The 27,631-nt window shown below is 43.2% G+C and overlaps 6 protein-coding genes across 9 annotated transcripts in view; 1 reads left to right on the forward strand and 5 right to left on the reverse strand.

Moving 5' to 3' along the window:
* Positions 1-7,478, reverse strand: part of LOC109543404 (semaphorin-2A) — a 158,167-nt gene extending 150,689 nt beyond the window's left edge. The window contains exon 1 of the mRNA XM_048670390.1: positions 7,315-7,478. The gene's annotated coding sequence lies outside the window, so the exon portion shown is untranslated. The remainder of the gene's footprint in view (positions 1-7,314) is intronic.
* A 1,268-nt stretch (positions 7,479-8,746) lies between these two features.
* LOC109543430 (protein obstructor-E) lies at positions 8,747-13,301 on the forward strand. The gene is made up of 5 exons (XM_019913143.2): positions 8,747-8,883; positions 12,363-12,483; positions 12,544-12,680; positions 12,734-12,928; positions 12,980-13,301. The coding sequence occupies exons 1-5, from the start codon at positions 8,832-8,834 to the stop codon at positions 13,261-13,263; spliced, it is 789 nt and encodes a 262-aa protein (XP_019768702.2). The 5' UTR covers positions 8,747-8,831; the 3' UTR covers positions 13,264-13,301.
* Positions 13,302-13,807: 506 nt separating this feature from the next.
* On the reverse strand, positions 13,808-17,780 carry LOC109543400 (tyrosine-protein kinase receptor torso). Of its 2 annotated transcripts, XM_019913096.2 has the most exons (13): positions 17,517-17,780; positions 17,404-17,464; positions 17,202-17,353; positions 16,747-16,969; positions 16,607-16,689; positions 16,390-16,552; positions 15,690-15,835; positions 15,384-15,635; positions 15,148-15,331; positions 14,895-15,096; positions 14,698-14,836; positions 14,505-14,649; positions 13,808-14,454 (listed from the first exon to the last, which is right to left on the reverse strand). In XM_019913096.2, the coding sequence occupies exons 1-13, from the start codon at positions 17,778-17,780 to the stop codon at positions 13,964-13,966; spliced, it is 2,505 nt and encodes an 834-aa protein (XP_019768655.2). In that variant the 3' UTR covers positions 13,808-13,963. The 2 variants fall into 2 exon arrangements, with proteins under 2 accessions (XP_019768655.2, XP_048523614.1); XM_048667657.1 differs by having other exon boundaries at positions 14,505-14,836.
* A 77-nt stretch (positions 17,781-17,857) lies between these two features.
* Positions 17,858-21,119, reverse strand: LOC125504929. Of its 2 annotated transcripts, none has more exons than XM_048667662.1 (6): positions 20,967-21,119; positions 20,708-20,914; positions 20,506-20,657; positions 18,461-19,195; positions 17,996-18,413; positions 17,858-17,936 (listed from the first exon to the last, which is right to left on the reverse strand). In XM_048667662.1, the coding sequence occupies exons 1-6, from the start codon at positions 20,992-20,994 to the stop codon at positions 17,905-17,907; spliced, it is 1,572 nt and encodes a 523-aa protein (XP_048523619.1). In that variant the 5' UTR covers positions 20,995-21,119; the 3' UTR covers positions 17,858-17,904. The 2 variants fall into 2 exon arrangements, with proteins under 2 accessions (XP_048523619.1, XP_048523622.1); XM_048667665.1 differs by having other exon boundaries at positions 20,506-20,646; positions 20,700-20,914.
* Positions 21,120-21,191: 72 nt separating this feature from the next.
* On the reverse strand, positions 21,192-27,280 carry LOC109543397 (glutamate receptor ionotropic, kainate 3). Of its 2 annotated transcripts, none has more exons than XM_019913091.2 (14): positions 27,138-27,280; positions 26,790-27,083; positions 26,520-26,727; positions 26,271-26,469; positions 26,053-26,182; positions 25,870-25,997; positions 25,586-25,807; positions 25,328-25,528; positions 22,985-23,069; positions 22,643-22,919; positions 22,382-22,574; positions 22,101-22,323; positions 21,929-22,044; positions 21,192-21,865 (listed from the first exon to the last, which is right to left on the reverse strand). In XM_019913091.2, exons 1-14 carry the CDS (start codon positions 27,205-27,207, stop codon positions 21,485-21,487), a joined length of 2,727 nt encoding a protein of 908 aa, XP_019768650.2. In that variant the 5' UTR covers positions 27,208-27,280; the 3' UTR covers positions 21,192-21,484. The 2 variants fall into 2 exon arrangements, with proteins under 2 accessions (XP_019768650.2, XP_019768649.2); XM_019913090.2 differs by having other exon boundaries at positions 22,382-22,589.
* LOC109543414 (dynein regulatory complex subunit 5) lies at positions 23,451-25,086 on the reverse strand. Its single transcript, XM_019913124.2, has 2 exons — positions 24,562-25,086; positions 23,451-24,510 (listed from the first exon to the last, which is right to left on the reverse strand). The coding sequence occupies exons 1-2, from the start codon at positions 25,010-25,012 to the stop codon at positions 23,561-23,563; spliced, it is 1,401 nt and encodes a 466-aa protein (XP_019768683.1). The 5' UTR covers positions 25,013-25,086; the 3' UTR covers positions 23,451-23,560.
* Positions 27,281-27,631: the final 351 nt, after the last annotated feature.

Genomic DNA, 27,631 nt, shown 5'->3' on the forward strand with positions numbered 1-27,631 from the left:
CTTGCAGAAATATCATTGAATATGGGTGTAGATTGAAAATGCTTGCAAAAATCCCTGAAGATGTAAGCAAATCGAAACTATCAGTGCACATACAGTGGATATTGGCCTATTTAATGCAGAAATTTAAGTTCCTTATCTCACTGGGTTTCGACTGCATTATTGAATGAACAGAGATTTGGCTCAAGTTTGAAAAATTCCGCAAAAATCCTTGATGAAGCCTGCGATTTTAAACTTGGTGAGTATATACAGGGTGATTCAAAATTGGCGTCATTCCTCTGGAGGTGTTGTCTGGCACTGTTATAGGGGTACAGCAAAAATAGTAAAATAAATTAATTTAATAATGTTATTAAAAACTGAGAAATTTGCAAAGAACTATATCAGAGATACGACAGCAATGTTTTTCAAGGTAATCTGCCTAATTAACTTTGCGCAAATACCTGTTACTCCGTAATTATTTAAAATTCCGGTAACCATGGATAAATAGAGAGTGACAATAAGATAGACAAGGATAAACGGTAAATTCAACAGGAATCGTTGAATGACGGAACCTATTTTGAAATGTTAACCTGTTCTCATAACTTCAAATTCTGCGGGGTTTGGTGTTTACATAAATAATCCATACAACACCAAACATTTGAATAGTTAACTTCAAACAAGCTAGGGCCTGTGTAATCTCCTTATTATTCACTCTTATTAAGCAGCTTCTCGTATTCAGTTAATTAACTCCTGCTCTATTTGTATCTCCTGTGCTGTGTGTATCGTACAAACGTGGTAGGAACGTAGCCCTTCCTCGGTATTTATTTGGTGCTTGGGACAGTGTCAGTTATTGTGCTCTGAGTGCCCCTGGAAGGCCCTGATTCGATTATGTTCAATACTTGTTCCTCTGTGCCTGGAACCCTAAATTGGATTGTCGTCCACTATCTTCCTGGAACCACTCTCCTCGCCCTTTGTTGGCGTGAGTTCTTTCAGCTTCTGCTATGTCACTGTAGCATTTCCCCTGAACTAATCGCATATCCGCAAATTCGTGAAAGGAAATTCAAAGTAAGTCACAGTTTGACAAATTATTGTTATTATTGACAAGGGCTATCCACCTGTAACTACCTGTTAATGACAAAAAAAATCACCCAAGGGAGCCTATATCACCCCTTAAAAGGAATTACGTCAATTTTGAATCACCCTGTATAGTGGCCTTGGGGTTATTTTATGACCAAAATTGCACATCCCCATCTGTTTTGGCTTCAACTGATTGAACTCTTGACCCAAAATTAGTGTTTTTGCAAAATTCCCTGGAAAACTCATTTCGACTTTTCTAACTGGACGTGATAATCAGTTGAATATGACCACAAATCGAGGTGATTTGGTTAAAGTGGCAGAAATTCAATGCGACCTTTTGTTTTAATTCAACGACTCCGTCAGTGCGAATGAAACTTGAGCGAAACTCCTCAGTTGTCCATCTCATGAAAAATCCTAAGAGAGATTCTAAGTTAAATTAGCCACATTCCTTGCACTTCTGGGCAAATCGGATCCAGCTCGTTTCGCCCGGATCATCAATCGTGGCTATCAGAGCGCTCGATCCAGATCTAATCGTCCCAAATGGGCCACAAACTTCAAAAGCGGTCCAGTCGAAAGCTCTGGATGATTGGCTTGACTGGAAGGTATTTCATTACGTTTAGGTCAAGATAACGGGGCATTGAGAGCTCGCAGAAAGATTTCTTGACCAAGCAGGTTTTGTGGGGCTGGTTTGATTACGTTTACGAGCCCCGGGTTTTTCCATTTTGCTAATATTGGCAAGAGTTGCCATCATCGATTCATATTTCCCGGTGCCACTTCAATTTCCATTCTCGTGGCAGGAATTTTATTCAAATAAGCCATTTTTATATATGTGCGGCATGCTGCGAACATACGTTGTCTCCGAAATGGCTGCAGCAATGAACGTATGATCTGCATATAAATTACCCATAGTTCTATTGGAAATGCCTCACTTCGCGCCAAGTACACGACGTTATTTTCGAGCGTGTCGGATTCGTGGAAAATAATGGAGATTGGCAAATAATGGAGAAGCTCTCTAATAAAGAATTATTATACTGTTAACTCGGGGCGCTCAATTAGTCGATGGAATATATGGAGGCAACCCATGTCAAATGCGATTATGGCGATGTCCAAACTTCCATTAGGAAGGAACGGTATGGATTAGGCACGAAACTGAATTGTTGGTGGCGGTTCGAATGAAGAGCGACCTGATAATTGAACTGTACTGTTTCGATTATTGGGCCCGAATGCACAATGGAAAATGGATCGTGAGCCTCAACGACGGAAATATCTGTTATTTATGAACACTCCTGAAACAGTAAAATTTTGCCAGTCATCGACAGGGACCCTTTCTATTGATTTTCGCTGCCAAGGAGTAAACTGCTGCTCTTATTTATGGGAGTCATTTATTGATAAATGCTACATCAGCATGAAAATCTTCAGGGCCAACATCAACCCCAGCAGGAATTGGGCTGGAAAAAGAACAGCCGTAACATTTAACAACGTTTCCGTGCCTCATCCACAGTCCCATTTCAGGTCGTTATTATACAGAAGGCGATTTTTTTCATTTCTCGCAATTTGTCCATACCCGAGAGAATCCAAATACAATGCGAAAGGAGAATATTACCAAGTCCTTTAATATTTCACTTTGCACTTCTGGGGATAGGGCACTATTCCGTTTCGGCACTATTTCACGCTGATAAATCGAAACTGTCGAGAAACGGGCCCCTGGAATTGCTCAGGGTGTCCCAACGAAGTCCATAATTAGTCTCTCTTAATTTCTCCTTTTCAGTCATCGCATCGAACGACCTTTACGCGTTCTTTTCCGTATAACGCCTATTTTCGGATGCTCACGCCCATTTATGAAGACTTTTTGTGCTTGTTTAATAGATGTATAGGAAGAATTGACTTGAAGATGGCCTAGGTAAGATCGAAACTTTTGCGCCAATAGAACCAACACATGAATATAATTTTTGCCATAAAGTTCCGCTTTTCTGTATCAAAGTTTGCCGAAATTCGCCAAAATTTCTTGAAAGATTAGCATGAAAACCATCAATGTTTCATATTTGTGCAGTCGAATTGGGAAAATTCTTCGATTGAAGTGGGCAAGAAGTGAAAATGTGCCTGAGAATTCAACTAAAACCGCACTAAAAAAGCAGCATGATTGAAAATTTGCATAAATTTATCAAAAGCTCATCAAAGCTACCAAATACGAAGCAATATTTCAAATCGACAGAACAAGAACATACGCAAAAGAAGCTGAACTAAAACCGTCGTTAAATTTGCAAAAAATGTTATAGAGTTATAGAGTAAAGTAGGCAGAAACACATAGTTTCTGCGGCTACAGATTTTTTCTTCCAGACAGTTTGAAATCTGAAGTGAACAAAAAATCGAAACACGCTTATTAATAAATATTTGCAAATAATTGTCCAAAAATCTTGCAAACGACCAAATTTTCACGTAAAAGATTTTAGATTTTCTGGTGACGTTAAGAGCATTTTTGAGAAGAAGAAAACTCGGGAAAACATTTTGTTGCATCTACAAAACAGACAGCAAACCTCCGTTTGGCCGTGAAATCTAACAAAACTAATTTAGTTTGCGTTTTTCTTATCCTGGCCGCAGCGAGTAAGGATCCTTAATACACTCTGCAAAATCCCCCTCAAGCTAAACGCGAATTCCTGAAGCGCACAATTGGAAACGCCACTGCCTTTGTATACTTTACCTCAAGCTAGTGATTTGCGGGAAGAAAAGTGTGAAAACATGCCCCAGAAATCCAAGCAACCACGCAAGAAAACACACAAAAATTAAGCTTTTTCGTGTGGGCTTTTGCACATATAAAATACATTATAGTGTGGCTCTTTTGTGCACGGGAATTCGCAACAAGCAAATTATCGACGTATACAAGTAATTCAAAATACAAAAGCGTAAATTAAAGCGCTTTCAGTTACTGATTAAAATATGGCCGTTGTCAGCGCTATCAAAAGGTTTATGGCAGGGAAATCATATCAAATGCAACCCCCATCGATTCAACCCTTTTAATTTCGAGCATAAGTCATACTGAACAGACACTTAATCAGCTGAACTCCCACTGAAGGCTTATAGGAAGGTTTAATTAAGCTTTATGCCGTTCAATGGGGAGGCTTTGTAAGATGGACTGGTGGATGGGAAAATAGAAAAAATTGGCAGTTACTAGGAATATTTCGACTAATTCGAGATAACTATTTCCAGCTTTTTCTGTGGCGAACTTTTTTTGCGGAAACAAATATATGTCAAGAGTTAAATAACAATAATTTAATTGAAAAAACGTGCCAAGTTTTGTGCTTTTCTGAAAATAATTCCAGAAGTATCCATTTCCAAGCCGCATTTCCAACAGGCCTTGTTCGTATAAGCCACATCCCGCACCGACAGAAAACATCAAAGTTACACGAAAAACTCAAAGTCGCCTTTTTTGCCTTAAAATGACCATGCCAATTGAGAAAATTGCACAAAATAGTTTATGAACCGTCGATCTATCGAAATTTGTGAACTATTGGTTTTTAAATCGAAGAAAAACTACGATTTTCTTGATTTAATTGACAGCGAAATACGTGTTGTTTCACTAACTTAAGACAACTGAACTGACAGGTTGAATTGGGCAGTGACATACTTCATTAGCTACTGAAATGGAGTTTTGACACCGATTTTTTGTCATAGATTATGTTCGTAAACATGTTGAGGCATTTCTCATGACAATAATTTTTTTAAATGTGTCAAGTTGATTTAAAGTTATGAACATTTAGCAGCAAATCAAGGAAATCACCAAAATTTTGCATTTTGCGATGGCATTAATTTTTTCTCTGCCTTGTTAGGAATATTTTAAGTGTTGATTGGCCAGTCGAAATGAAAAAAATGCGGAAAAATTAATTCCCAGAAAATACGACAAATTAAATCAAGCACTCACCAATTTTAGAATTTCTTTGAAAAGTTTTCTGATTTTCCATTTTTGTGGCGTCTGAAAGTACAGCAAGCCTTTTGAATGCGGATCAAGTCGCATTTCAAACAGGCCTTGTTCGTACACGACACCAGCCCGCACTGAGAGTAAACGTCAAAATTACACAAAACATTAAAAATCGCTTTTCCGCCTTTAAATCACCACCTCGCTTGAGAACTTTGCACAAAATAGTTCATGAAACGTCGATCTATCGAAATTAGTGCAGTTTCGGTTTTCAAATCGAAGAAAATAAATAAAGTTTTGACACAGATTTTTTGGCAGTTTGTCGGACAGTAGTTCGTAAACATGCCGGGGCATTTCTCCTGACATTAAATTATTTAAGACTTGTCAAGTTGAGTTGAAGTTGTGAAAATTTAACAGCAAATTAAGGAAATTGCCAAAATTTCGCATTTCGCTACCCCATTAATTTTTTCTCGGTCTTGTAAGGAATATTTTAAGTCTTGATTGGCAATTGAAAATTAAAAAAAATTAAAAAAAAATAATTCCCGGAAAACATAGCAAATTATCACCAATTTTAGAGTTGAGCCCGCACTGACAGTAAACGTCAAAATTATACGAAAAACTCAAAGTCGCTTTTTCACCTTAAAATCACCACGCCGATTGAAAAATTTGCACAAAATAGTTTATGAACCGTCGATCTATCGAAATTTGTGAAGTTTTGGTTTTTAAATGGAAGAAAAACTACGATTTTTTTTTCTTGATTTAATTTGCAGCGAAATACGTCCAGTTTCACTAACTTAAGACCACTGAACTGACAGGGTGAATTGGGCAGCGCCATACTTCATTGACTACTCAAATGGAGTTTTGGGGCAGATTCTTTGGCAGTATGTCGGAGATTCGTTTGTAAGTTTGCTGGAAAATTTAACCAATTTTGATATTTCACTCCATTAATCTGGTCAAGTTGTTTATAAATTTGTCAAAATAAATCCACTCAAGGAATTCAAGAGTATTTTGCATTTGTCGAGTAGAACAACGTTCTCCAAGTCATGTTAAAGACATTTTTGAGGCAATTTTTGGCTTTAAGCGCACAAAACGTGCAAATATGTTGTTAAACTGGTGAAAAACATTTATAGGATAAAGTTCTGCCTCTTCAGAGCTACTAAAGCAAAGACTAAACAGCCCCATAAAGTCCCACTTAATCCATCCACGTTCCAAATTAAAAAAAACCTACGTTACAAGAGGCTTTTAAAACTGATAAAATCAATGGAAGGCCTTGATTCCAAACCTAAAAAATTAATCAGAAAAATCCCCCAGGGGCAAAACTGCTGCGAAAGTAATCACGGCAAAACCGAAAAAAAGTAATTGAGGTTCATGAAACACTCTTTAGATATCCAGATTCCTTGGAGAAAGCTATGCAGAAAAGGGGGCTCAAATAACGCCGCTCCAACATCAAAGAACTTCAGCTAAACCGATTAATAACCGCTGACAGGTTTCCCTATAATCGGAACTTCATAAGATGCGAGGCATATTTTTCCTTTCTCCCGAGGAATTTTCTAATAAGTTCACCGTTGACATTTCCCGACTGTTGAGGCGATTCGGATATTCCAGATCGTAACATGCTCGACTAATATCCAGAGGCAATGGGCCATTGTTAATGGACAATTCGGCTGTACCTTCCATGGACAGTTTTCCGGAAATCCAGCAATTTATTTAATGGCTCTATCCGGCCTGGAGCTTAAAAGCTCCGATTTTTCGGAGCGCCACTTTGCTTTCGTCCTCCGCAAATAGTTGCCAGATCAGCTGTTCCCGCTCTAATATTACACCCGGATTTATTCAACCGGACGCAATAAGCGAATGGAATAGACAATAGACCAGGAGGATATTTTTGATGTGGGATCCAAATCCCACAGCTTCTTCCGGCGACATTTTGCACCTTTCCAAGATCCAGAAAGAGTCTAAGGAGCCTTTAAATTAACGGTTTTTTACTTTAACTCCTCAACTGAAAATGCGATTTCTGGACGCTCATCACGGCCTCATTAAGGTGCCAGAATCGACGCCAACCCTTCAACTACACCAACAGATAGCTGTCAGCTTAAAGGAAACTTTGCCAAACTCTGGATTACTTAACGAGCAAACTTTGCCCCAATCATTTCTCTTTGAATGGAATTGTACAGGCGACATACTGTTGGATGCGAGTTCTGGATTCTAATTAGTTTATCCAGGTGAATTAGCAACAACACCCTCAAGTGTTCGATGGAGTCTTAATTCGAGAATAATCACCTGTTTAATTGGATAAAGTCCCATAACTCCTTCACTAATACTTACAAAGCTTACCACCTAAAACCTGGACTTACCTCAATCCAATAGCAGATCCAGGCTAATGGGTCTAATCCAGATCCAACCACTAGCACTCACATTGTTCCAAAACAGATTTCAAAGGTCCAAGTACGCGATCGTGTAGTCGAAAAGCCGAAATTTAGGGGACAGTCGGGACAGGCAGCGACTCACCTTCGGGACAGTTGAGCACTGGCAAATTTGCCGCACATTGAGGGCGAGTTTTACGCCAGAAAACACGTGGCTCTGTCCGAATGCGCATGGAATGTGTCCAGGATCGGGACAGCGCTTTCAACAGGGTGAGCAAAGTCAATAAAGCAGAGCGAAATGGGTGAATGGTGTTTGTTTGCGTGGGACAAAAAATTAGGGGAGAGTGAAATTCGATCAAAAAATAATGCAGGTGTTCTTCTAATCATTGGACCGATCGCATTTTTTCCAACGCGTCCTGGTTTTTAGGGGCTTTCTTTTAAAAATCATGATTAGCAAACTGGGACAGATGGAGGTTTGAAATTTGCGTCGTAAAAGTGCAAGAGCTTCAGGTATTCACAATTTTTTATGGATGAACCATTTAATGCTGATTTTTTGAACGCTTTCATGCTTGCCCTTGGGCTTCAGACGAGTGAAATGCGTTGGGATTTGCCAAAAATCATAACCAGCGAACTCAGAGCGCTGCAGGCTTAAAAGTTGCTCATTGTTACGAACGGGACTTTCGTTCATAGTCACATAATTTCGTGTTAATGGCGCATTTAATTTTTATTTTTTTTTAAATTGCTTTAATATGCCGAGGCTTTCAATGGCGTGAAATACGAATGGATTTTTTTTAAATCATAACTACCAAACCGGGGCTGTTGCAAACTTGAAAGTTGTCTTTTGTATAAACAAGACCTCCATTTAGACACGGGTGAATTTGTGTTAATCTCGCACTGAAGGTTGATTTTTCATTAAAGCTTCAAAATGAACCCACTCTTTACTTAAATCTGCCAAAGTTTCTAGTTCACACACACGAAACATTTGACCTCAAGGTGCGACCAGTTCCCCATTTATCAGTCTCCGATTCTCCTAAATTCACTATCGAACAGCCAATGGTCGATTCGAAGCCAATCTGAATGGCTCCCCATAATTTATGGCAATCGGATAAAGTGCGAACCGGCAACTTATCAGGAACCACGTTTCGGCTAATTCATTCGTTGCTTCCGAGAAACCGGATTTGTCAAACCCCAGCCCTTATTTTCCATATTCTTTTGTTGGTTTGGATCGACGCGTTCTGGCTCCCAAATGTATGCTAAATTTAAGTGAATCGGGATAGAGGCGAACAAGCACTTTATGCCAGACTATCATTTCGACTGAAGATTTAGTGAAGACATCAATGTGCTAATTGGAAGATTCAATCAACTAATTTAGCATTAAATGCGACTTTGTTATGCAATAGGTCGAGCGCGCTGTAACATCCTTGAAGGCACTTAATGGCTCAAAGTGGTGATGGTTGACCGAAGATGCGTCTTCATTTTGGTGCCGAACTCGCAACCAGTGGGCGACAATGGGTTTTCTTGGGCGATTCATCTTTATTGCCAGTGTAGTGTTTATTGGGGGTAAGTTTTCCAACCAACCTCTGTCTTGTCACGTTTACAACGCGCAAATAATTACCAATTAATTAATCACTAAGACGGCATAAATCAGTGATATTGTGGCCAGAGTGCGTGATCCGCTTGACAATAAACAAACTACATAATTCCATCTAGCAATGCATTATTCATGCATTAAATCGCCTTAGCCTCGACGCTAATACAAAGCCGGCTATTTCAGTTAAAAATAGAAAACCGCAGGAAAATCTGATCATTTTCGTTGCCAATCAATGTTGGGCAATCGAGGGAGAAGAAGAAACCCATGCATTATTTAATCGCTAGATTGGGCAACTGATGCTCGCCAAAACTTTCACATTAACATGTATTGGCAATGAAAAGTCGCGCAAAGGATTTTATTTTAAGTGGTTTCATTGGGCGACTGACAAGAAGCAGCAGAAGACTTTTTGCTTCTTTCGGTGGTGCAAACTTGAGTTTATGTATCCTGCTGATGTCGATTTATTGCCGATTTTCCCAGCTTTATGGCAAGTCGCTAAGGACCTAATGAACTTAGCTTTTTCAAAAAATTGTCTTTCAAAATCTATAAAAGCTAGCAGGACGCTCTTTGTGATTTGAGATGAAAAAAAATTGTCCCGTGGACAGCGATTTCAAGGAAAATTGAATTGCAATTTCTTTATCATCAGGTTGAGTAGGGTTTTTTTTTCAAGAACTCGTCCGTCGAAATAACAAGTAGCTAGAAGAGCGCTCTTTACGGTTTTAAATAAAGAAAGTATTGTTCTGTTCGTCCTGTGGGAACCGATCTGCTCGCAGTTTTTTCAGATGTTGGAAAAACTTTTATAGTGGAAGACAGACAAAATTAATTATTTTTCCTTCAGATTGAATGGGCGTTTTTTTAAAAAAATCGTCCATTAAAATCTCTTGCAGCTACAAAGGCGCCTTTTGCTCTTTTATATAGACAAACTATTGCTTAATGTTCCTTGCGAGTACCGATTTGCTAACAGTTTTCTCGAATTTATGGCAATTTTTTATATTAAAAAGTGGAAAATGCCATTTTCTTGCCATGAAACTGAAAAAGATCTCTCGAAAAAAATCGGTCATCAAAATGTGTAGTGGCTAGAAAGCCGCTTTTTGCGCTCTTAAATAGAGAAACTTGTGCTCTATTTCTCTTTGGTTTATCGATTTAATAGACCATGTTGCTGATTTAGGAAAAATTCTTATATTGGTAAGTAAAAAATTTCAATTTATCTCATATCAAATTGAGCAGTTTTTTCAAAAAATCGTCAATCAAAATCAATAGTAGCTATCTTCTAGCGCTCTTTGCGCTTGTTGATAGAAACACTTTTGCTCTATTTGTCCTGTAGTCTTTTATATTAGAAGGCAAAAAATAAGTTCCTCTGCTATCAAATTGACTAAGGCTTCTTCAAAAAACCATTCTGTAAAAATCAAAATATTTAGCAGTTTTTTTCGTTTTTGCATAGAAGAACTGTTGATCTATAGGTCTGGTGGGTTCCGATTTACTGGCAATTTTCCAGGATTTAGGGCCATGTGGAGGGTGACAGTTGAAATTTATCTGCCGTCAGATCGAGAGAGGCTTTTTCCAAAAATGTTTCCCCCAAAAGCGCTAATAGTTACAATCCTGCTCTTTGCATTTCAGAATATAAAAATCTTCGTTCTATCTATTGCAAAAGTTGCGATTTACTTACGACTTCTTTGAACTGCGGGTAATTTTTTTCACTAGACATCCATAAAGGAATTGTAGAAGCCATAAAATTGAGGAGCGTTTATTAAAAGAAATCTCTATTGAAATGGCTTACAGTTAAACACAGGGATTTCATGGAAAATTTCTGGGATTGTTGGCAAATTTTTGTTTCGGAAGGCGGAAATTACAATTTCTTTATCATCAGGTTGAGAAAAGTTTCTTCCAAATATGGTCCGTCGAAATTTAAAGTAGCTAGAAGGGCGCTCTTAACGGTTTTAAATAAATAAACTATTGTTCTGTTCGGCCTGTGGTTGCCGATTTGCTAGCAGTTTTCTCTGGCTTACAAAAAACTTTTTAGTGGAAGACGGGCAAAGTATTTTTTCATCCTTCAGAGTGAATGGGCGTTTTTAAAAAAAATCGTCCATCAAAATCTCTTGTAACTACAAAGGCGCCTTTTGCTCCTTTATATAGAAAAACTGTTGCTTAAACCTGTTAATGCCGATTTGCTAAAAGTTTTATGGAATTTATGGCATTTTTTTTTATATCAAAGAGTGGAAAATGACATTTCGATGCAATAAAACTAAAAAAGGTTGTTTGCAAAAAATCGGTCATCAAAATCTGTAGTAGCTATAAAAGTACTTCTTGCGCTTTTAAATAGAGAAGCTATTGCTCTATTTAATGTTTCTCTCCAGCGACTGAAAATAATTTTTGCTGATTTGGAAAATTTTGTTATATTGGCAGGCGAAAATTAAAATTTCCCTGACCTAGAATTAAGTGGAGTTTTCTTCAAAAAATCGTCCATCCAAATCTATAGTAGCTAGAATGCCACTTCTTGTGCTCCTAAATAGAGAAACTATTGCTTTATTACTTTTTTGGCCATCGAGTTAATAGAATATGTTACTGATTTAGGAAAAATTCTTATATTGGAAGTCAAAAATTGCAATTTATCTCATGAAATTGAGTAGATTTTTTTCAAAAAATTGTTTATCAAAATCAATAGTGTCTAGAAGAGCGCTCTTTACGCTTCTAGATAGAGACGATCTTGCTCTATTTGTCCTGGGGGTACAAGTTTGCCAACAAATTTTACGGATTTAGAAAAATTACCTTTATATTGTAAGGCGAAAATTTAAATTTCTCTGACATCCAACTGAAAAAGGTTTTTTTCGAAAATTTGTCCTTCAAAAGTGCTTTATAGAGAAAAATCTTCGTTCTATCTATTGTGTAAGTTGCGATTTACCGCGACTTTTTTGAACTGCGAGCAATTTTTCTCACTAGACAGCCGTAAAGGAAGATTCCAAGCCATCAAGTCGAGGAGCGCTTTTGAAACAATTCTCTGTTGAAATGGCTTTCAGTTAAAAACCGGTTTTTCGAATTTTAAATAAAGAAAACATGACTGTAATGGCCCCACTAGTGTCGGCTTACTCGCAATTTTTCCAGAATTTTGGCAATTTTTTAAAATTCAATCTTCCACTCGCAATTTGTCCTCGAATTTTAAACGTACTTAAGACTATGATTCAATACCAAATTGATCCTCCGTGGAGCTTCCAAAACCCGCCAAACCTCAGCTTATTCCCCAACATTAACACACCATTTCAAGGCAAATGGAATTCGGCAAAGCTTTTAAGTAATTGCATGTAATGCTCTAAGGCGTATAACGAGCCGAGAATTAATAGGCAATTTGAGTTAAATTGGGGAAATTAGACTAAATTCCCAAATATTAGCATGACATGGACGTGACTTAACAAAACATTCAAACAGTTAGCCTGAAAACGAAAATTTTATTCGGCAGCGTTTTGTCAATATAATGGCGTCTACAACCAGAGGCAGCAGAGACAACCTCTCAACCAGTACCAGGGGTCTGGAAGTTGTTTTGAACCCAATGGAACCTTTCCCACCAGCTCATGCGATGGGTAAGTAAGGTAAGACTGTGATAAGTCGCAGCTACTGGAGATTTTTTCGGGCTTTCTCAGCTACATCCAGTGCCTGAACGGGGTTGCAGAAGAGAAGGTTTGCCCTGATGGGCTTCTCTTCAATGCTGAGGCCGGATCCCGAGCTTTCCCTTGCCAGTACCCGATTGATGTTGACTGTACTGGACGCGAACAAACCCGTAAGTACTGAAGATTTTTAAAACCCCCAGGGCAAGATTGTTGGTTGTTCCAGAGCCGGCTCAAGCCACAGACGAATGTCCCCATCAGTTCGGCTACTTCAGAATGGGCGACCAGCAGAACTGCGGCCAGTTCAAGAACTGCGTGGATGGACGAGGATTCATCTTCGACTGTCCAGAAGGCCTGGCCTGGAACGGTGATACCTACAGATGCGATTGGCCTGACCAAGTACCCGATTGCGACGCTGAAGGTACCTGAACTCAACTATCAAAATTGCCGGTCTAACCCTGTGGATTTTTAGCCTACTTGGGTTTCACCTGCCCCCCATTGGCTCGTCAGTTCGGCCTGGGACCTGAAGAGTACCGCTTCTTCCGATCTCCAAGCGACTGTCAGAGGTACTACATCTGCATTGAGGGTAGACCCAGGTTGTACAACTGCGGCGAAGGAAGAGCGTTTAATGACCTGACTAATACTTGCGATGGTGCAGAGAATGTTACTGGATGTGCTGGGGATTTAGGAGCTACGCCCACTAAATTGGCCAAGTTCTCCAATCAAAATGCCTATAACAGGTTCACCAGTTTTTGAGTTGTTTGTTAAATAAATCCTTTTTGAGTAAGAGTTAACTGAGTTGTTTCCTGGCCCTGGTTGGGTAAAAACAATTCGCCAATTACGGGCTGGCTTGACACTTACTATTTCCGCGGTTTGATAGGGGAAGCGTCGCTCTATGAGTTTGGTGAGTTTCAATATTGTCGCTGCATTGAGCGATTAGTGAGGATTTTTCGAAATTCGAATGTTGCCGCTTGGAGTTTGTCAAATTTTGCCGGGTGAAGCTATAGTTCAAAAATGAATTCGTTACAGTGCAAAAGAGCTAAAAGGTTGAGGTTTCGATCAGTTGGTAGAGAAAAACGTGTTCTATTATTTGAGGTGGTGGTGATTTTTTTGGGACTTTTGCGAAATTTTAGGCAATTTTTTTAATTTCCCATCTGTCGCACACACCCCAAGTGAGAGGTTTTTTATAAGTAGCTAATTTAAAACTGGGACTGGTAGAAAGCTCATTTTTAGCAGTGGAACAGAGGAAAGTGTGCTCTGTTGCAGCTGCAAAAACGAAGTGACTTAAGCTGCTCCCAGAATTTTCGAATGCAATTTTTTTCTACAGGCGGGTCTAAAACTGCCGGCTAATAAGAATGCAGCAGAAGTGACCTTGTTCAAAAAAACACATTTTTTTGCTAAAGAACCTCGTTTTACTACTGCGTGGCCTTAGAATGACACGAACCTCCAGCAGATTTTAGGTAACTTCCTTCACCACAACATCCGCCTCCATATAACTATTGGAGCCATCCAGATTGGCCCTCAAATCCGGATCAACATTCTCATAACGCTTCCATTCCAGATTCCAAGCCCCTTTCAGGTTAATGTACTGAACCTCCGACTCCAACAGCCGGTCGAAAGTCTCCCTCAGCTGCCTGAATGAAGGTCTCAGATTGGGGGAACTTTCCCAGCAGTCCAGCATCGTGTTGTACCTGAAACATTCGCCCTCATTGGTTGAAGTTGATTTCCTGCTTACTTGCAATTCCTGGCTGCAGTTAATGGGGCACTCCATCCGGTAGCCTTCCTTCAGCAGCGCCACCAGATCCTCAGTATTAACAACCGGATAAGGATTCTCGCCTAAAGTGATGATTTCCCATAACACGATTCCAAAAGACCACACATCGCTTTCAGTGGTGTAGACCTGATGTGTGAGCGACTCCAAAGCCATCCACTTGAACGGCAGTTTTCCTGCAGGAAGAACAAGTTCTCAACCACCCATTTAGCGCAACAATCCCAACCTCCAGTGACTTTTCGGTAGACGTTGTCCGTGTAGATATCCCTACTCAGCCCAAAGTCGGAGATTTTCAGAATGTTGTTTTCACTGATCAGCACGTTGCGGGCGGCCAGATCCCGATGGATCATCTTGAGGTTGGACAGGAACTCCTGCAAGAAAACTGCAGGGTTTCTGGGTTTTGGGAACCTTCCGCTCACCATGCCCACGGCAATCTGCCTGGCAAACGACAGCAAGTCCTTTGCTTCCAGGATAAAAAGATTCTCCTTTCCGGACAGGTCCAGGTCATAGCACTTGTTGAAGAACTGATCCGCGCATTTTTCCTGCTCTGCAGGTGAGCTGAAAAATATTGGTAATAAATCATCAAAACCACAGAGAGATTTCAATAATCACCCACTTGCTCTGCAGGACAAAAGCCACATTTTTCAGGTAAGTATGCAGGTCACCCTTGGCGCAATACTCCACCAGCATCAGAGGGTTGCTTGGACGGTGTTTGGTCACCACCCCAAACAGGAACACAATGTTGGTGTGATACGGCACTGATTTCATAATGTCTATTTCATCGTAGAACTGAGCCAGCTGCTCAGGAGTGGGCCGAACTGCAATCACAATCAGGTTGAACAGTGCAGAGTGCGAAGTCATACACAAACCTTTCAAAGTCTTGATGGCTACGGGGGTTTTCTTGTTGGGTTCCAAGTAGTAGAAGCCCTTCTGGACGATACCGAAGGCCCCGCACCCAATCACCCGGTCAACCAACAGCTTCGACTCCACCAACTCCCACTTGGAGTCTTCTGCTTCAGTGGTGGTGTATCTTACCGCTGGTTCGCTCGTGCCCTGCAACACATCAACCAGTCAATTCTTTATCAATCTCCAACTAATCTCTCACTTCTTCAAACGGCATGCGTCTCGCTAGAACCCTCCAGATCACCAGCACCCCAACTAGGGCTACCCCACATGCCATTAGGCTCCACATCAGGAGCCCCCCAGACTCTTTCTCCATGCTGGAATAATTGTTGCTAATTGGGGCAAGGCCCCGGGTGTAGGCAGGCGGACTGGCCCCAGCCCTGGAATGGGCCACCAGTTTGATAAGGTCCTGGTCTCCAAGTGAGACGTTTCTCAATGTTAAACTGGTGGCTTCCTGGAAGCACCGCCCAGTGGTTAAGTTTTGAAGGCATTTTCGGGAGCCGCTTACCCCAGAAGAATTTACAGATGCTGTGGAAGACCGCGAAGAGAAATCAATGCTGTAGAAGAGGGGAAGCAATGAGGGTCTGGCCCAGCTCAACTGGAGCCCGGAGGCTGGCAAGTTCAGCGCTGTGAAGTTGCTCGGTTTACTCGGGGCTGAAAGAGTCAAAACTATAGAACCATTAAAGTCCGAGCTCTGAAATTTCCAGCACTGCTAGGGAAAGGGTGCTGTTTCTACTGAAGTAGGCGCTTTTTATATGGGCAGGGTTTTAAGCAATTCACTTTAATAGGCGCCTGCAGTGGCTGAACCAAAAATTCTTCAAAAATCAGCCAATAACTCTACAGCTCTGAAACTTTGCGCAGTTATTGCGAAAAGTAGCAGCTTGCCTTGGTGTAATTCCGTCTTTCCACACAGTACCCGTTCTGAGAAAGACGCAGTTAAATTAAATGCTTCCAAGTGCGCTTAGCACCAAGCATGATGTGTATGTAGCGGCGTGTTCAAACGTTCGCCAAAAATTAGGAAAAAATGCAATGCAACTAAAGTTTCTTGAGACTGGTAGCGCAAAACTCCTCCTTTGCAGCAGGCCAAAAACCGTTGCATTAGCGAAAATGTTTTCGGGAAAAATATTAGTGAAACTTATGTTGCAGGGGCAACAAAAAATAATATTTCCGATGAGTTTGTGAATGCAATTTCGATAAGAAAACCCTACCACAAACAGACAAATTTCTAAAAGTCTGCAAGCAACTGGGCACTGAAATCTTTAGGTAGCGCTTTGGACTCTCCAAGCGGCCACTTCCATCGGTTGAAGCAATAGAATAATGGTACTGCCGCCCCAATTCCAAGTCGGGCAGCAGAAACTGCGGCTCCAGCGCCTGAAAATCGCCACAAACAGCTTAAAGACTCCTCCACTTTCAATGGGTGGTCACCTGCTTCAAGCTCAGCCTGCGCTGGCTGAAATCCCCCGGTTGCCTCTTTCCATACCACACCATTTCGTAGTAGCACGACATGTCTTTAACAGAGAATCAACTGAAAGGAGCCCCCAGATTTTTTCGGTCATGTTTGGTACCTGATCCAGGCTTCCAGGAAATGAGGGCGTTGTATCCTTGCCCAGTGTAATTGAGTGAAACGTTCAAATTTTGGACGGGCGTGCGCTTGAGGGTCTCCAAAGGTCGCACTTCCACTGGGGGGCTTTTCTGCCACAACTCCTTGCTGGGGGCGGCTGCATAGAGGCTTACTAGCACCTCCTGATGGGGAATTAGGTTGTATATTGTTTGAGTATTGCGGTTGGTCTGAAAAATAACCAGAAGGCTCTTTTCAAGGCTTGCCAGAGGAGCCTTATCACCAGACATGCAGGTGCAGGGGTGTGATTAACCAGTTGCCAAAAATCAGCAAAAATTGCGAATGGTTTGGAATTTTCTCCTCTTATAAAGCAAACCAGCCGCTTTCCAACGACACCAGATGCTTTGGTCTATCGTCACAAATTTTCGAGTAATTTACTATAAAAAAAAACTCCAATCTCACCAGGTTTGTGAGCATCGCCTGGTTGGATGCTTGCAGATACTGGAGGAAATAATACAGACCACTAGAATTCTGCCAGCTGAACGTCATCGAACTCTCCTCCCGGCAAACCAGATTTGGAGCCTGCAGAGAGTTTGGTTGTGCGGCCTCCAAATCTGCAAAAACCTTGGAACAATGGCTCTCCTACACCTCACGTTGCTCTTACCAAAAGAGTGCAAACAAGAACCGATTGCCGGGTAGGAAGACTCAATAACGCATCCATTGGCCTGGAAATTTCCCGAAAATTACCCAGAAAAAGCGGGCAAAATGGGGACTTACCGGAATGTCCTGCAAGCAATCCAAACACACTTTCAGAGCACTGGCTTGTTGAAAACCGCCCACTAAAATCACGAAGCACTTAAAGAACATGTTCCAGACACTGAGAGCAAAATAAACGCGCAACCAACCCAGTTCGATGAATAATTCCGATCTTCCATCCTGTACACATCGGATTACCATTGCAAAATGGGGCTTGAGATTGATCGATCTGAATAGTTTGTTTATTTTAATGGTAAGCTGCAGGCTTTTGCGTTCGACGGCCATTTTCGAAGCCTCAAGGTGAGTTGTGGCTGGTTTCAAGTGAAAAACGCTTTATTAGATGGAGTATGCCTGATAGTTTATTTTCGCAAAACAGACCTTAACTTGCTAAATTAATTAACAAAATACGTCAATTCGTCCCGGAGTTCTTTGTCTTCAAACCTGCAAAAGCGGAATAAGTGAAGTTCAAATCACTTGAGAGAGAGGAGTGCTGCGTTCACCTGAGGCTTCACCCTGACGTGAGCTTCGCATAAACGACTTCAGTCGCTCATCCAGACTAATTCGGCCGCACAGATCCAGATAGTCTTGAAACCACCGGGGTTTTTCAACGGTCTTTTTTCCATCCCAGTTCAGGTTGCTCATGGATTTGGATACCGGGCGCTTTCTGAGCAGGTAGAGCGAATCCACGTGCTTCAACCGTCGGTTCCAGGATTGCTGGCTGTCTTCAATAGACTCCAGTTTGGGTTGATCAAAGGCAGATTCCCAAAACACCTTCTTCTCCAGAACCGTCCGTGGAAGAGCCAGTTTTTGGTTGTTACCCAGAAAATCTTCTGTTGGAGCTTCCTTGCTCAAGTGGTTGAGAAGGCGTCTAAATGCCCCAACCTGCTCAGGCCCCACCTGGGTTTGGCTGGAAAATATCTGGAAAATGGTCAGTGAAGAAGCGTAAACTTCAGCAAACTAACTACCTTTCTTCGTTCGTCCATCGAGAGTTTCCGGCAATCTTCTGCAGCAGTATGCCGTTCACATACTGGATAAGAGCTGGAGAACTGAGCTAAACAGCCTGCTCTAAGCGCAGGGGAGGCCCTGGTCACCTTGCAGGCCACTCTAAAAGAGCTATCAACCAACTTCTGGATATTCGAGCAGTTTCCCCTCTGAGTCTGGAGCTTTTCCCGAGTATTCGTCAGTTCTTTCAGGTATTTGCTGATTGCCATCGCTGAACCCTTGCACTTGAACAGGGAATAATTGAGGACATTGACGTGATAGGGGCTTCCCTCCAAACTCTCCTGGTTGCAGCTCAGCCTGATTTCATGGATTCCACAATACTGAGGAACGTAGGAGATCTTGAGCCGGGTTTCTTCCACCAGCATTTGCATCTTGATGTTGTTCGAGGAAGATTTGAGGTGAAGATTCTCCAGGAGGTCCTGGAAGGAGGTGCGGCATTGCGAGTCAAAAGGACCCAGAATCGCCACCTCCAGCTGCAGAAAGTTGCCCTGGTGGGAGTAGATGAAAAAATCTGCTTCCTTGAATTGCTCGGCAGTGTAGAGGCCCATGCCTCTAACGTGGAAAGTGGATGTGACCTGACTGGGAGGTTGTGAGTGTTCCGAAGCAACGATCCGCTTCTGAAGCAGCAGCAAGTGGTTGAGTAGCTGAGTTTCCAGCTGAGTCGACCAGGGGAGGCTGAAGTTTTCTTCTGTGAAGACCTAGTTGGAGGCAGAGGGAATTTCAGGGCAAGTTGGGGAATTTTCATTACAGGCTGTTGTATACTGGGCGTTCATAAACTTTTGCAAAAATGTTGATGTGTGGGGTTTGCTTGGTTCAAGCCTTAAAAGTTGCTGGCTTTCAGCGGCTGAAACCCCAAAACGAGTCGTGGGTCAAGTGACGCCATTTCTCCCAGTAGAATAAGTAAACTTTTTGCTATCGTCGGGAGGAAAAAATATTCGAATTGTCGATTTTCTTTGAGTCGGACAATTATTTTCTAAATGGCTGTACGCTTTTTGTCTAAAGGCCGGCGTTTAAGGCTCGCATTCAGAAGCTGTTTTCTCCAAAACTGTGCCACAGCCACAATGTTGGAAAGACCATACGTTTTGCTCTACGATTCGCAAATTTCAGTTAAATGGCAAATTTCGTGCAACTGTGGCGATTTTCCAAACTTTAAAATGCGGTTTTCGATGCTCGTTGTTTAACAGTCCGATTTCAGCAATTGCTATCGTTTAAACTGAAGACGAAACAAGAATACTTGTTCCGCCACTGGAAATAAGACACATTGTGCTTAAAAATGGGTAAAATTGTTTAAAATCGGGGCTTTCATTGAGTTGACACGAATTTTCCAACTCCTGGCTGCTTTTCAGAGATTCAATGGCGACTGGTAGAAACACGCGCATGGAAAACAGCCATTTTCTGGAAAACTACAAAAAGCGGTCAGAAGCGTATTATTGCGCTGGAAGGACCATGCTTTTGGCCGTAACTGGTGTAAATTAGCCAAGAATTCTTGCATTGGCTGCGATGGGACAAAATTTCAAACTTCTGGCTGCAAATCCGCTTTTTAATGGCGACTGGTAGAAACACGGGCCCAGAAAATGGTCATTGTGTGGAAAACTTCGTCAGCCACCGTGACTCCTGTTAGTTCGTTCGAAAGAGCATAAGTTTTTGTATAACTTGTACGAATTGTAAAGAAATTCCTCTGTTGATTGAAGTCGGACGAATTTTCGAACCAGCTGCAAATTTGCCTTCTACTGGCCAATTGTCATAGTAACGCGTACGCATATAATGTTCAATAATTTCTAGCTTCAACACTAGATCACTCCGAGAGATTCTGGAGACCCGATTGGAAAGCGCCGATTATAGTCTATAACATGGCTGAATTGCATCAAAATTGGTTCTTTGATTGGTTTGCAACGATTTTTTAAACTGTGACCTGCAAATATACGTTCTAATGTCCCTAATACTCAATCAAGAGCATAAGATTGGGACACCCGGCATGCTAAATGCTTTTGGGGTCTGGTTGCTTTACCGGGTTGATTCCAAAGTACTTCCAAGCGAGTTGCTGAGCATGTACGGGGCGCTTGTTAAAATGTCTATGGGGATCAGAACAGGCCTCTGGGATGGCCGAGTTGATGAGAGCGCAGAGGAGGGAGCCGTCCTGCCACAGTTCCTGCAAACCACCTGAAACACTCCTCTTAGTTTATTTTGGCCAATCAAACTTACTGATAAACCTGAAAGAGTCGCCTGATGGGAAGACCATTGGCCGGGGAGTCGGCTCTTCGTCCAATCAAGCACTGATTTGCTTGGGCTGAAAAAAATCCTGCCAAGCTGATGTCTGCGAATCCAGAGTAAAGAGGCCACGACTAGCAGGAGATATGCAAGAAACAGGGGCATTTGTTGCTGCGTCTCGTTGGCTTTGGGGCAAATCTCTTGAGAACCTGACCAAGTAGAAGGGTGGAATAGCGGAAGGTTGGGGATGGGGAAACTTACCGAAGAAAAGGCACCAAGCAGGCAGCATTTCACCGTTTTCACTGTTTTATATCATGGTTTTTTTCACACACTGTACGCTGCTTGACCACAAAGCTCGCCAAGTGCGACTAGCGTTAGGTGGCTTCATCGGTTGGCTAAAACACCATGAAAGGCTTTCTTTCGCATTTACAATTAAGCTGCTACGAGGATGTATCAATATGCACTTCTAAAAGGAAATTAGCCAGGCTGAGTCAACTTAAGACTTTATTTATAACTGCAACAGCGTAAAACAGTAAAGCGATAGGTCATCGATATCAAGTCAACTAGCTAGTGGATAAATAACTGAGAAATTGAGAAAGTAAGACAAAGTTAGTGATCGGTCCTGGTACACTCAACAGCAACAATTAAAACCTTTCATAAATATTCTCCACTCATCTTCGCCTGAAGAGTCTTCCAGCAATTAAGCATAATTGTTTAGTTTTTTCGAAAAGTGTGCCGAATAATGAATTTCTTCAACAGAAGAACAGAGTTTAGTGGATCTAAGGGGATTCAGTGAGCCGATCCAATGAGGGCGAAGACACAACAAACCCATAAGGCCTAGCGGCCTCCCCATTGGTGGTGGCGGTTTTCGACTTGGAGCGTTCGCTTCTTGATTGGTCGGGCGACGTTTTTGCGTCACTCTCTTCAGGGCCTTCCAGCACGGGTTTCACATTGCTGCCGAACTTGAAGAAGAATTTCAGCTCCTGCTTGAAGGCTTCTTTGAGAGGGATTTTGGCCTTGCCGGCCACTCGCATTATGTGGAACGCGTACTCGAACAGAACAAGCGCCACGCCCAGAATTGTCCCGAAGATTGTCACGTAGAAAATACCCTCCACATTGCGCAAGTCCAGGGGTGTGGCTTCTGTGTCGTCGTCAGTGCCCTGAAGATGAGCGGGTGCATAAGAAACGTTTCTGAGCTGGGCTGGGTGTGGCTGACGACTTACCGTGCACTGGCCTCCGCCTTTGCGCTCCTCCCACCATTTTTTGCGGATTTTTTCGATCACTCCCGATGACTGAAGCTTCAGAATGGCCGTACTCAGCTTGGTCCTGTAGGGAGAGTCTGAAACCACAAGATTTAACTGGCTGGAGGCTGTAGGGACTTTTGGGAGTTGCTACCTTTCTTTAAGGCGATTCCGTAGCCTTTTTCATCCAGCTGGTCCCCCACTCGTGTCAAATTGCAATGTCTTTGCGTGTTGTAGTCGATGGAGATGGACTCCATGAAAAATGCGTACTTCATTGTCTCAGCCATGGCTACGCCATCCTTGTTCTCTGCTGGCTGGTCTTCCGGGTGTTCGTCCATGTATTTGGCTATTTTCTTATACAGCTCATTGGTGCTTTTCTAGGAGAAAGGGAACGTAAGGAGGATAGAGCGATGCTTTTACCTAGAAAGCACCTACCTTGAAAAACCCCATAGTGGCTCCTAAGTTTTTGGACCCGTAACGAATCCCGTACTTATCAGCATTTTCCACCAGGCTCCTCACATCGTTGAACAGCTCAATGTTGTTCTCCGTGACCAGAAACGAGGCCAAATTGGCCGTATACGAGGACACCATGATGAGGACAAAAAACCACCAAACCCCCGACACCAGCCTAGTGGGGATTGCTCTGAACCCCGCCGCCAGATCAGACGAAACCCTTCTGAATCTCCAAATACTTACATGGGCGCGATTTCTGATCCCTGTTGCAACATGGCCCCCGTGGCAAACCACACTGAGTTGGACATGTTGAATTGGTTGATGAGAAACTCCGGCTCTTCCACACAGGGGAAGGGGTTGTTCCATTCATCCGGGCAAATCCGGCCCAGCAGGAAGAAGGAGAGAGAGACCACCACAAAGGCGATAGCCAATGCGATCCAGGTGTCGATAGCGAACGGCTCAGCAAAGGAGAAGAAGCTGGGAGGCGCTTTGGTGGGCTTTTGAAACAGGATACTGATTCCTGCAAGGGTGCAAACAGGCGGTGAATGCGCCCGGATTTTGCTCCTGCGGCATTTTGTCTTTTACCGAGATTCATGAATGGCGAAGTAAAATCCACAGCTTCTGAACGTTCAGCGGTGATCGTCAAGTCCGTTATTGCCATGTCCGCCTTCTGCAGTCGAAACGCTTTTTTAGTACCATAAAAATTGGGTTTTTCACAAGGCTAAAGTTTTTCTTGCAATTTTTCGCCACAGAAAAACTTGCCCCAGTTCGCCATTTGAACAGAACTTTGGCCGCCCCGTTTTTGCATCTAATTTGAAGTTTAGAGAACAATATTAAGCATTGCATTCCATTTAAAAAAGGTAAATTTGGTCTGCCACTTGAATTTTAGACGCCCTGTAGTATCTGGTATTATCTTAAAACAAACTAGAAATTAATATTTACAACTTTGGTATTTAACATTTTTCTCTAAATTTCAAATTAGATGCAAAACCGGGGTGGCCAAAGTTCAATCAATAACCCTGGACATTCTCATCCAACTGCTAGGAAAATATTTCATTTATACAAGGTTTATTGTGAGTTAAAAATTTTGATTAACATTTTCCCTAACCGGGCAGAAATACATGTCAAAACTGCTAGGCCTCCTTCAAGGCAAACCACTCATTATTGCTCATATTCAAAAGTAAAAGTCTCCGCTTCCTGCTCCTGGTTGTTTCCCTCCATTTCTGCCTGCTTGCGCTTCAACGCTTCCTCTCTATTCCGCAACAAGCACTCCTCAACTTGCTCCTTCTGCTGGGGGGAAATATCGGTTTCCCGCACATCCAGCCACTGAATGGTGCTGTTCGACTCCACAGCGTCCACCAGAGCCTCCCCAACAGCCTCGCCAAAATAATTAGCGCTCACATCCAGCCGCTCCAGCGCATCGTTGAGCTTGATCATCTGAGCCACTTTGAGCGCGGTGTCTTCATCGAACATGCACGCAGCCATTGAGAGGCGCTGAGGCCAAGAGATGCGCACCAAGGCACTGAGGATGCCCATTGTGCCGTCAATCCCCAGAGGATTCAGTCGGAGGTTGAGATCCTGCAGGCCGGGGTTTTGCAAAAGGGCAAACCCCAGGCCTTCGGTCCCGATTTTGCCGATGCCGTTGTTGGTCAGGTTGAGGATTTTCAGGCCTGGAAACTTCTGAAGCAGAAAGGCCACGCATAAGGCGCCAGGGTTGCCGATGAGGCAGTGAGAGAGATCTAGCTCCACCAAGCTGGACCACTTGCTGTTGACCAGGCCCTGGACTAAGGCTTGGCAGTGCTCGAACTCCAGGCTGCTGCGGTGGATTCGCAGGCTCTGGATCTTGGGCAGCTCCTGCACAGCCTTTCCCAGCCGTTGGCCGTCTTGTAGGGACAGTTTGAACATCTCAAACCTAAAGTCTTCCCCCGCGTTTTTTACTCCGAAGATTATGTCCAGTTCCTGGATTTTGTTGAGCTTCTTGAAGACTGGCAGCAGGTTGATGTGGTCGATAGGCCAGACTTCTGGAATGTCTTCTTTTTTCATTGTCAGCGGCGGTTTCCAGGACTGCAGTTGCTCGATAAACAGTCGGGAGACGTAGGGGCTGCACAGCGCTGGAAGTTTAAGGGTGAGATGTTGCCAAATGGGGGTCTCGGGGGCTATACTGAGGATTTCGTCCATGGCTTCTTCGTCGTTGTACTGGGGCTGCGCCTGCTCCATCAGCTGCTGGCAGTGGCGCTCCAAGTACAGCCCTTTCCAGGTCCAGCCCTCCGGCTTGCGGCGCAACGTGTACTTGAATACCTTCGTGTAGCGGCGCTCCCAATAACGCTCCTCATGGATAACAGGGATTGTCAGCTCCAAAGGCAGCTGGAGCGAAAGGATGTCCAGAAGGAAAATGCGGTTCTGGCAAGGCAGCTGCTTAAGCAGGGGCGTCTTCTTGAAATGTTTTGCAAGGGCCCGCAGGCAGAGCTCCTGCAAGCTGGGGCAACGCTGTTTGTCCCACTTGAAGTCTTCGGCCAGGATTCTTCGCGCTGCTTCGCTTATCAGCTCAGTAGTTTCGCTGGAGGGCCCGTAGGCCTCGATCGCGTTCTGGCTGATAGTGTAAGGGATTTTCATTGCGTTGCTGGCAGGAATTAAGTGTCAACTTGAAGTCACACCTGCCCACCAGTTGATCAGCAGGTGAAGCTGATTTCTGGATTAAATGTGGCATTTTTTTGCAAAAGTTATCAATAAGACGTGGTTCTCGCCGCATAAAGGAAGACCCCATTCAATATCGTAGATATGAAATCAGCATATGGAATGTAACGAGCTTATTAAAAGACACCGTGGCCTTTTTAGTTCCCCACTAATCAACATTTTCTGTCTCTTTCGAACGGTTTTCAAATGGATCGGAACTCCCTCAAACCCTCAAAATCTATCTCTGAAACTCACCCCATCGATAACAGCCCCAATCATCCCCGTCCAATGGTTGTCCACTTTGTTCCCATTGCTGCCGTCCAGCTGGACAATGAAGGTATAGTTGAAACCCTCCAGCAAGGAAAGCTCGTGAATCAGATCAATGGCAAAGCCTTCGTACATTTGGTTGCCCTCTAGGTTCTCTGGGGTCTCCTTCAACATCCCGTAGGGCTCGGTCTAAAACAGCTGGGGCATGAGAATGTTTTTTAATTTCTCTAAGCGCCGCCCACCTACCAAAGAAATGATAACCGTAAAAGTCTGGTTGCGCATGTCCCCAGTCACGTTCGGATAGCTGTAGTCCTCCACCCTGGTGACCTTAAGTTCGGCCTTCGATGAGTTGTAGGCGGCGATGTTGATGATGCCGCCCTCCTTTATCTCGTAAACCTGCAGATCGAAGGTGCTTCGATGGCCTTCGTTGTTGAACTCGATCAGACCAGTCAGGCCTCTGTAGCTGGACTGAAAGGGTGAAGCAGCTTTAGTAGGTCGAAAGCACTTAGGGCAAGCTAAGACTAACTTACAGTCTTCAACAGGTTGACTAGAGTGTATCCAAGCGGCCAACCATTGGTGGCTTGTTGGCAATCCAGAGTGTCTGGCGGCTCCAAGATGGTCATTTTGTTGAGGATTTCTGAGAACATATTAACAGCATCTGGAAAAGCGGGTTTTACACTGTGAGGTCTTTTGGGGCCGTGAGAACAAAGCACCGTAAATTAGGGCCGTTTCTGTTTCCAGCTTGGAAGCGATCTGGACGAGCTCATCGATTGGATCCACCTCGGAAAACAGCTTTTGACTCATGCTTTGGACCGATGAGGACTCGGGATTCACTAGGCGAATCTACAACAAAGGTTTTTCAAGATAGGCATTGAGATAACACACACATACACACACAGTTTGGAAACCGATTTTTGTGCGTTCACTTTACCCCAGTTATATTAGTTTGGCTCCACTGGAAGGGTGATAAGTCCCTGGTATGGGCGTCCAGATTGGTGAGGAAGTAGCTGTAGTCGCTCGTCATCATCCCGACCTGCTGGCATTGAACTAAAACCTCAACGAGATTATCAATGTGGCAGTCGATGACTATAAAGCGCTGCTTGGTCCTCCAGACCCTCTTCAACGCGTCCCTAAGGAAGACTCTTGTGTGAACATTGCTGGACTTAGTCGGCAGGAGTACCGATAGTTTCCGGTTCCATCACGATCCAGCTGCTCCACAGTAACAATAATTCCCTCCTGTTTAGCCTGCAGGATCAGCTCGGAGACGCGCAGCAAACTTTCATCGTCCTCGTATAAGACAGTGAAGGTTTGCCACTTCCAGGCCTGGATTATTGCCCAGTATGCTTCAGTGAGCAGAGGCGCTGATGGGTAAAAGTTCACTGCAGTGCCTGCAGCGTGAAGGTTCTTAGAGACTGCCCAAGCTGAGGAAATAAAATTGGCTAAACCTTACCAGGTCTGAGTGGATAGTACATCCATCTGGTCAGAATATGGGGCAGTTCTTTTTCATCGCAAACCGACTGGACAGCGTTGATGTTGCTGATGGACTTTGGTCCAAAAATCGTCAACACTCCGTCCTTCAGCAGATCGCAGGTGATGGTGATGGCGGAATACGGTTCATCGATGGCGAGTTCTTTTCCCACCGCGATGAGCTGGTTGTCTGGACTGCGTCGTTCGTTGCTCCAGTCGATCGCCAGCTTAAAAGCGTGCTGATTGAGCTCATTGTCGGTTTCTTCGAAAAACCCAGCTGCAAGTTTTTCCCAATGAGTTTCAGCAGCAAAACTGTGCGCAAATCACTTGCCTAAATTGAAGCAGTTTGTCAGCGAAAGCGTAGCTAGAACAGCGCTCAAGCCGATGAGAAAGCGAACCATTCTTTGCAGCTTTCGAAGCTGTTGACATGGCTTTCGGACCCTCGTTTCCAACTGGCGAGTGTTTATTTTCGAATAATCCTGGACCGAAATGTCGGTTCTAAATTTAACCAGGAAATGTTTTGCGCGTATGTTGTCAATTCGTCGCCAGCTGGGGTTTTCTTGTTGATCAAAAAGTAATTTTCCAAAATTTCCAGGTTTTTACCGACTGCAGGTTTGGAGGACCATGATTTTGCATGGCTTCCATGCAGATTTGCGCCGATTATTCGAATCGAGCACAATGTCGCGGAAAGTGAAAGCGCATTGTTACGTGTCTTATGTGCGAAGTTACCACATGTGTGATGGCTTTTGGCGTAATTTGGCGACAAAATTTTCAACAATGAAGATGTGTGACCCACTCAGCGACTAACCATGACTCACTCAAGTG

Source organism: Dendroctonus ponderosae, unplaced genomic scaffold, assembly GCF_020466585.1.
Source record: "Dendroctonus ponderosae isolate FM_Combo_2020 unplaced genomic scaffold, Dpon_F_20191213v2 Dpon_F_20191213_1, whole genome shotgun sequence".
Lineage (NCBI taxonomy): Eukaryota > Metazoa > Arthropoda > Insecta > Coleoptera > Curculionidae > Dendroctonus > Dendroctonus ponderosae.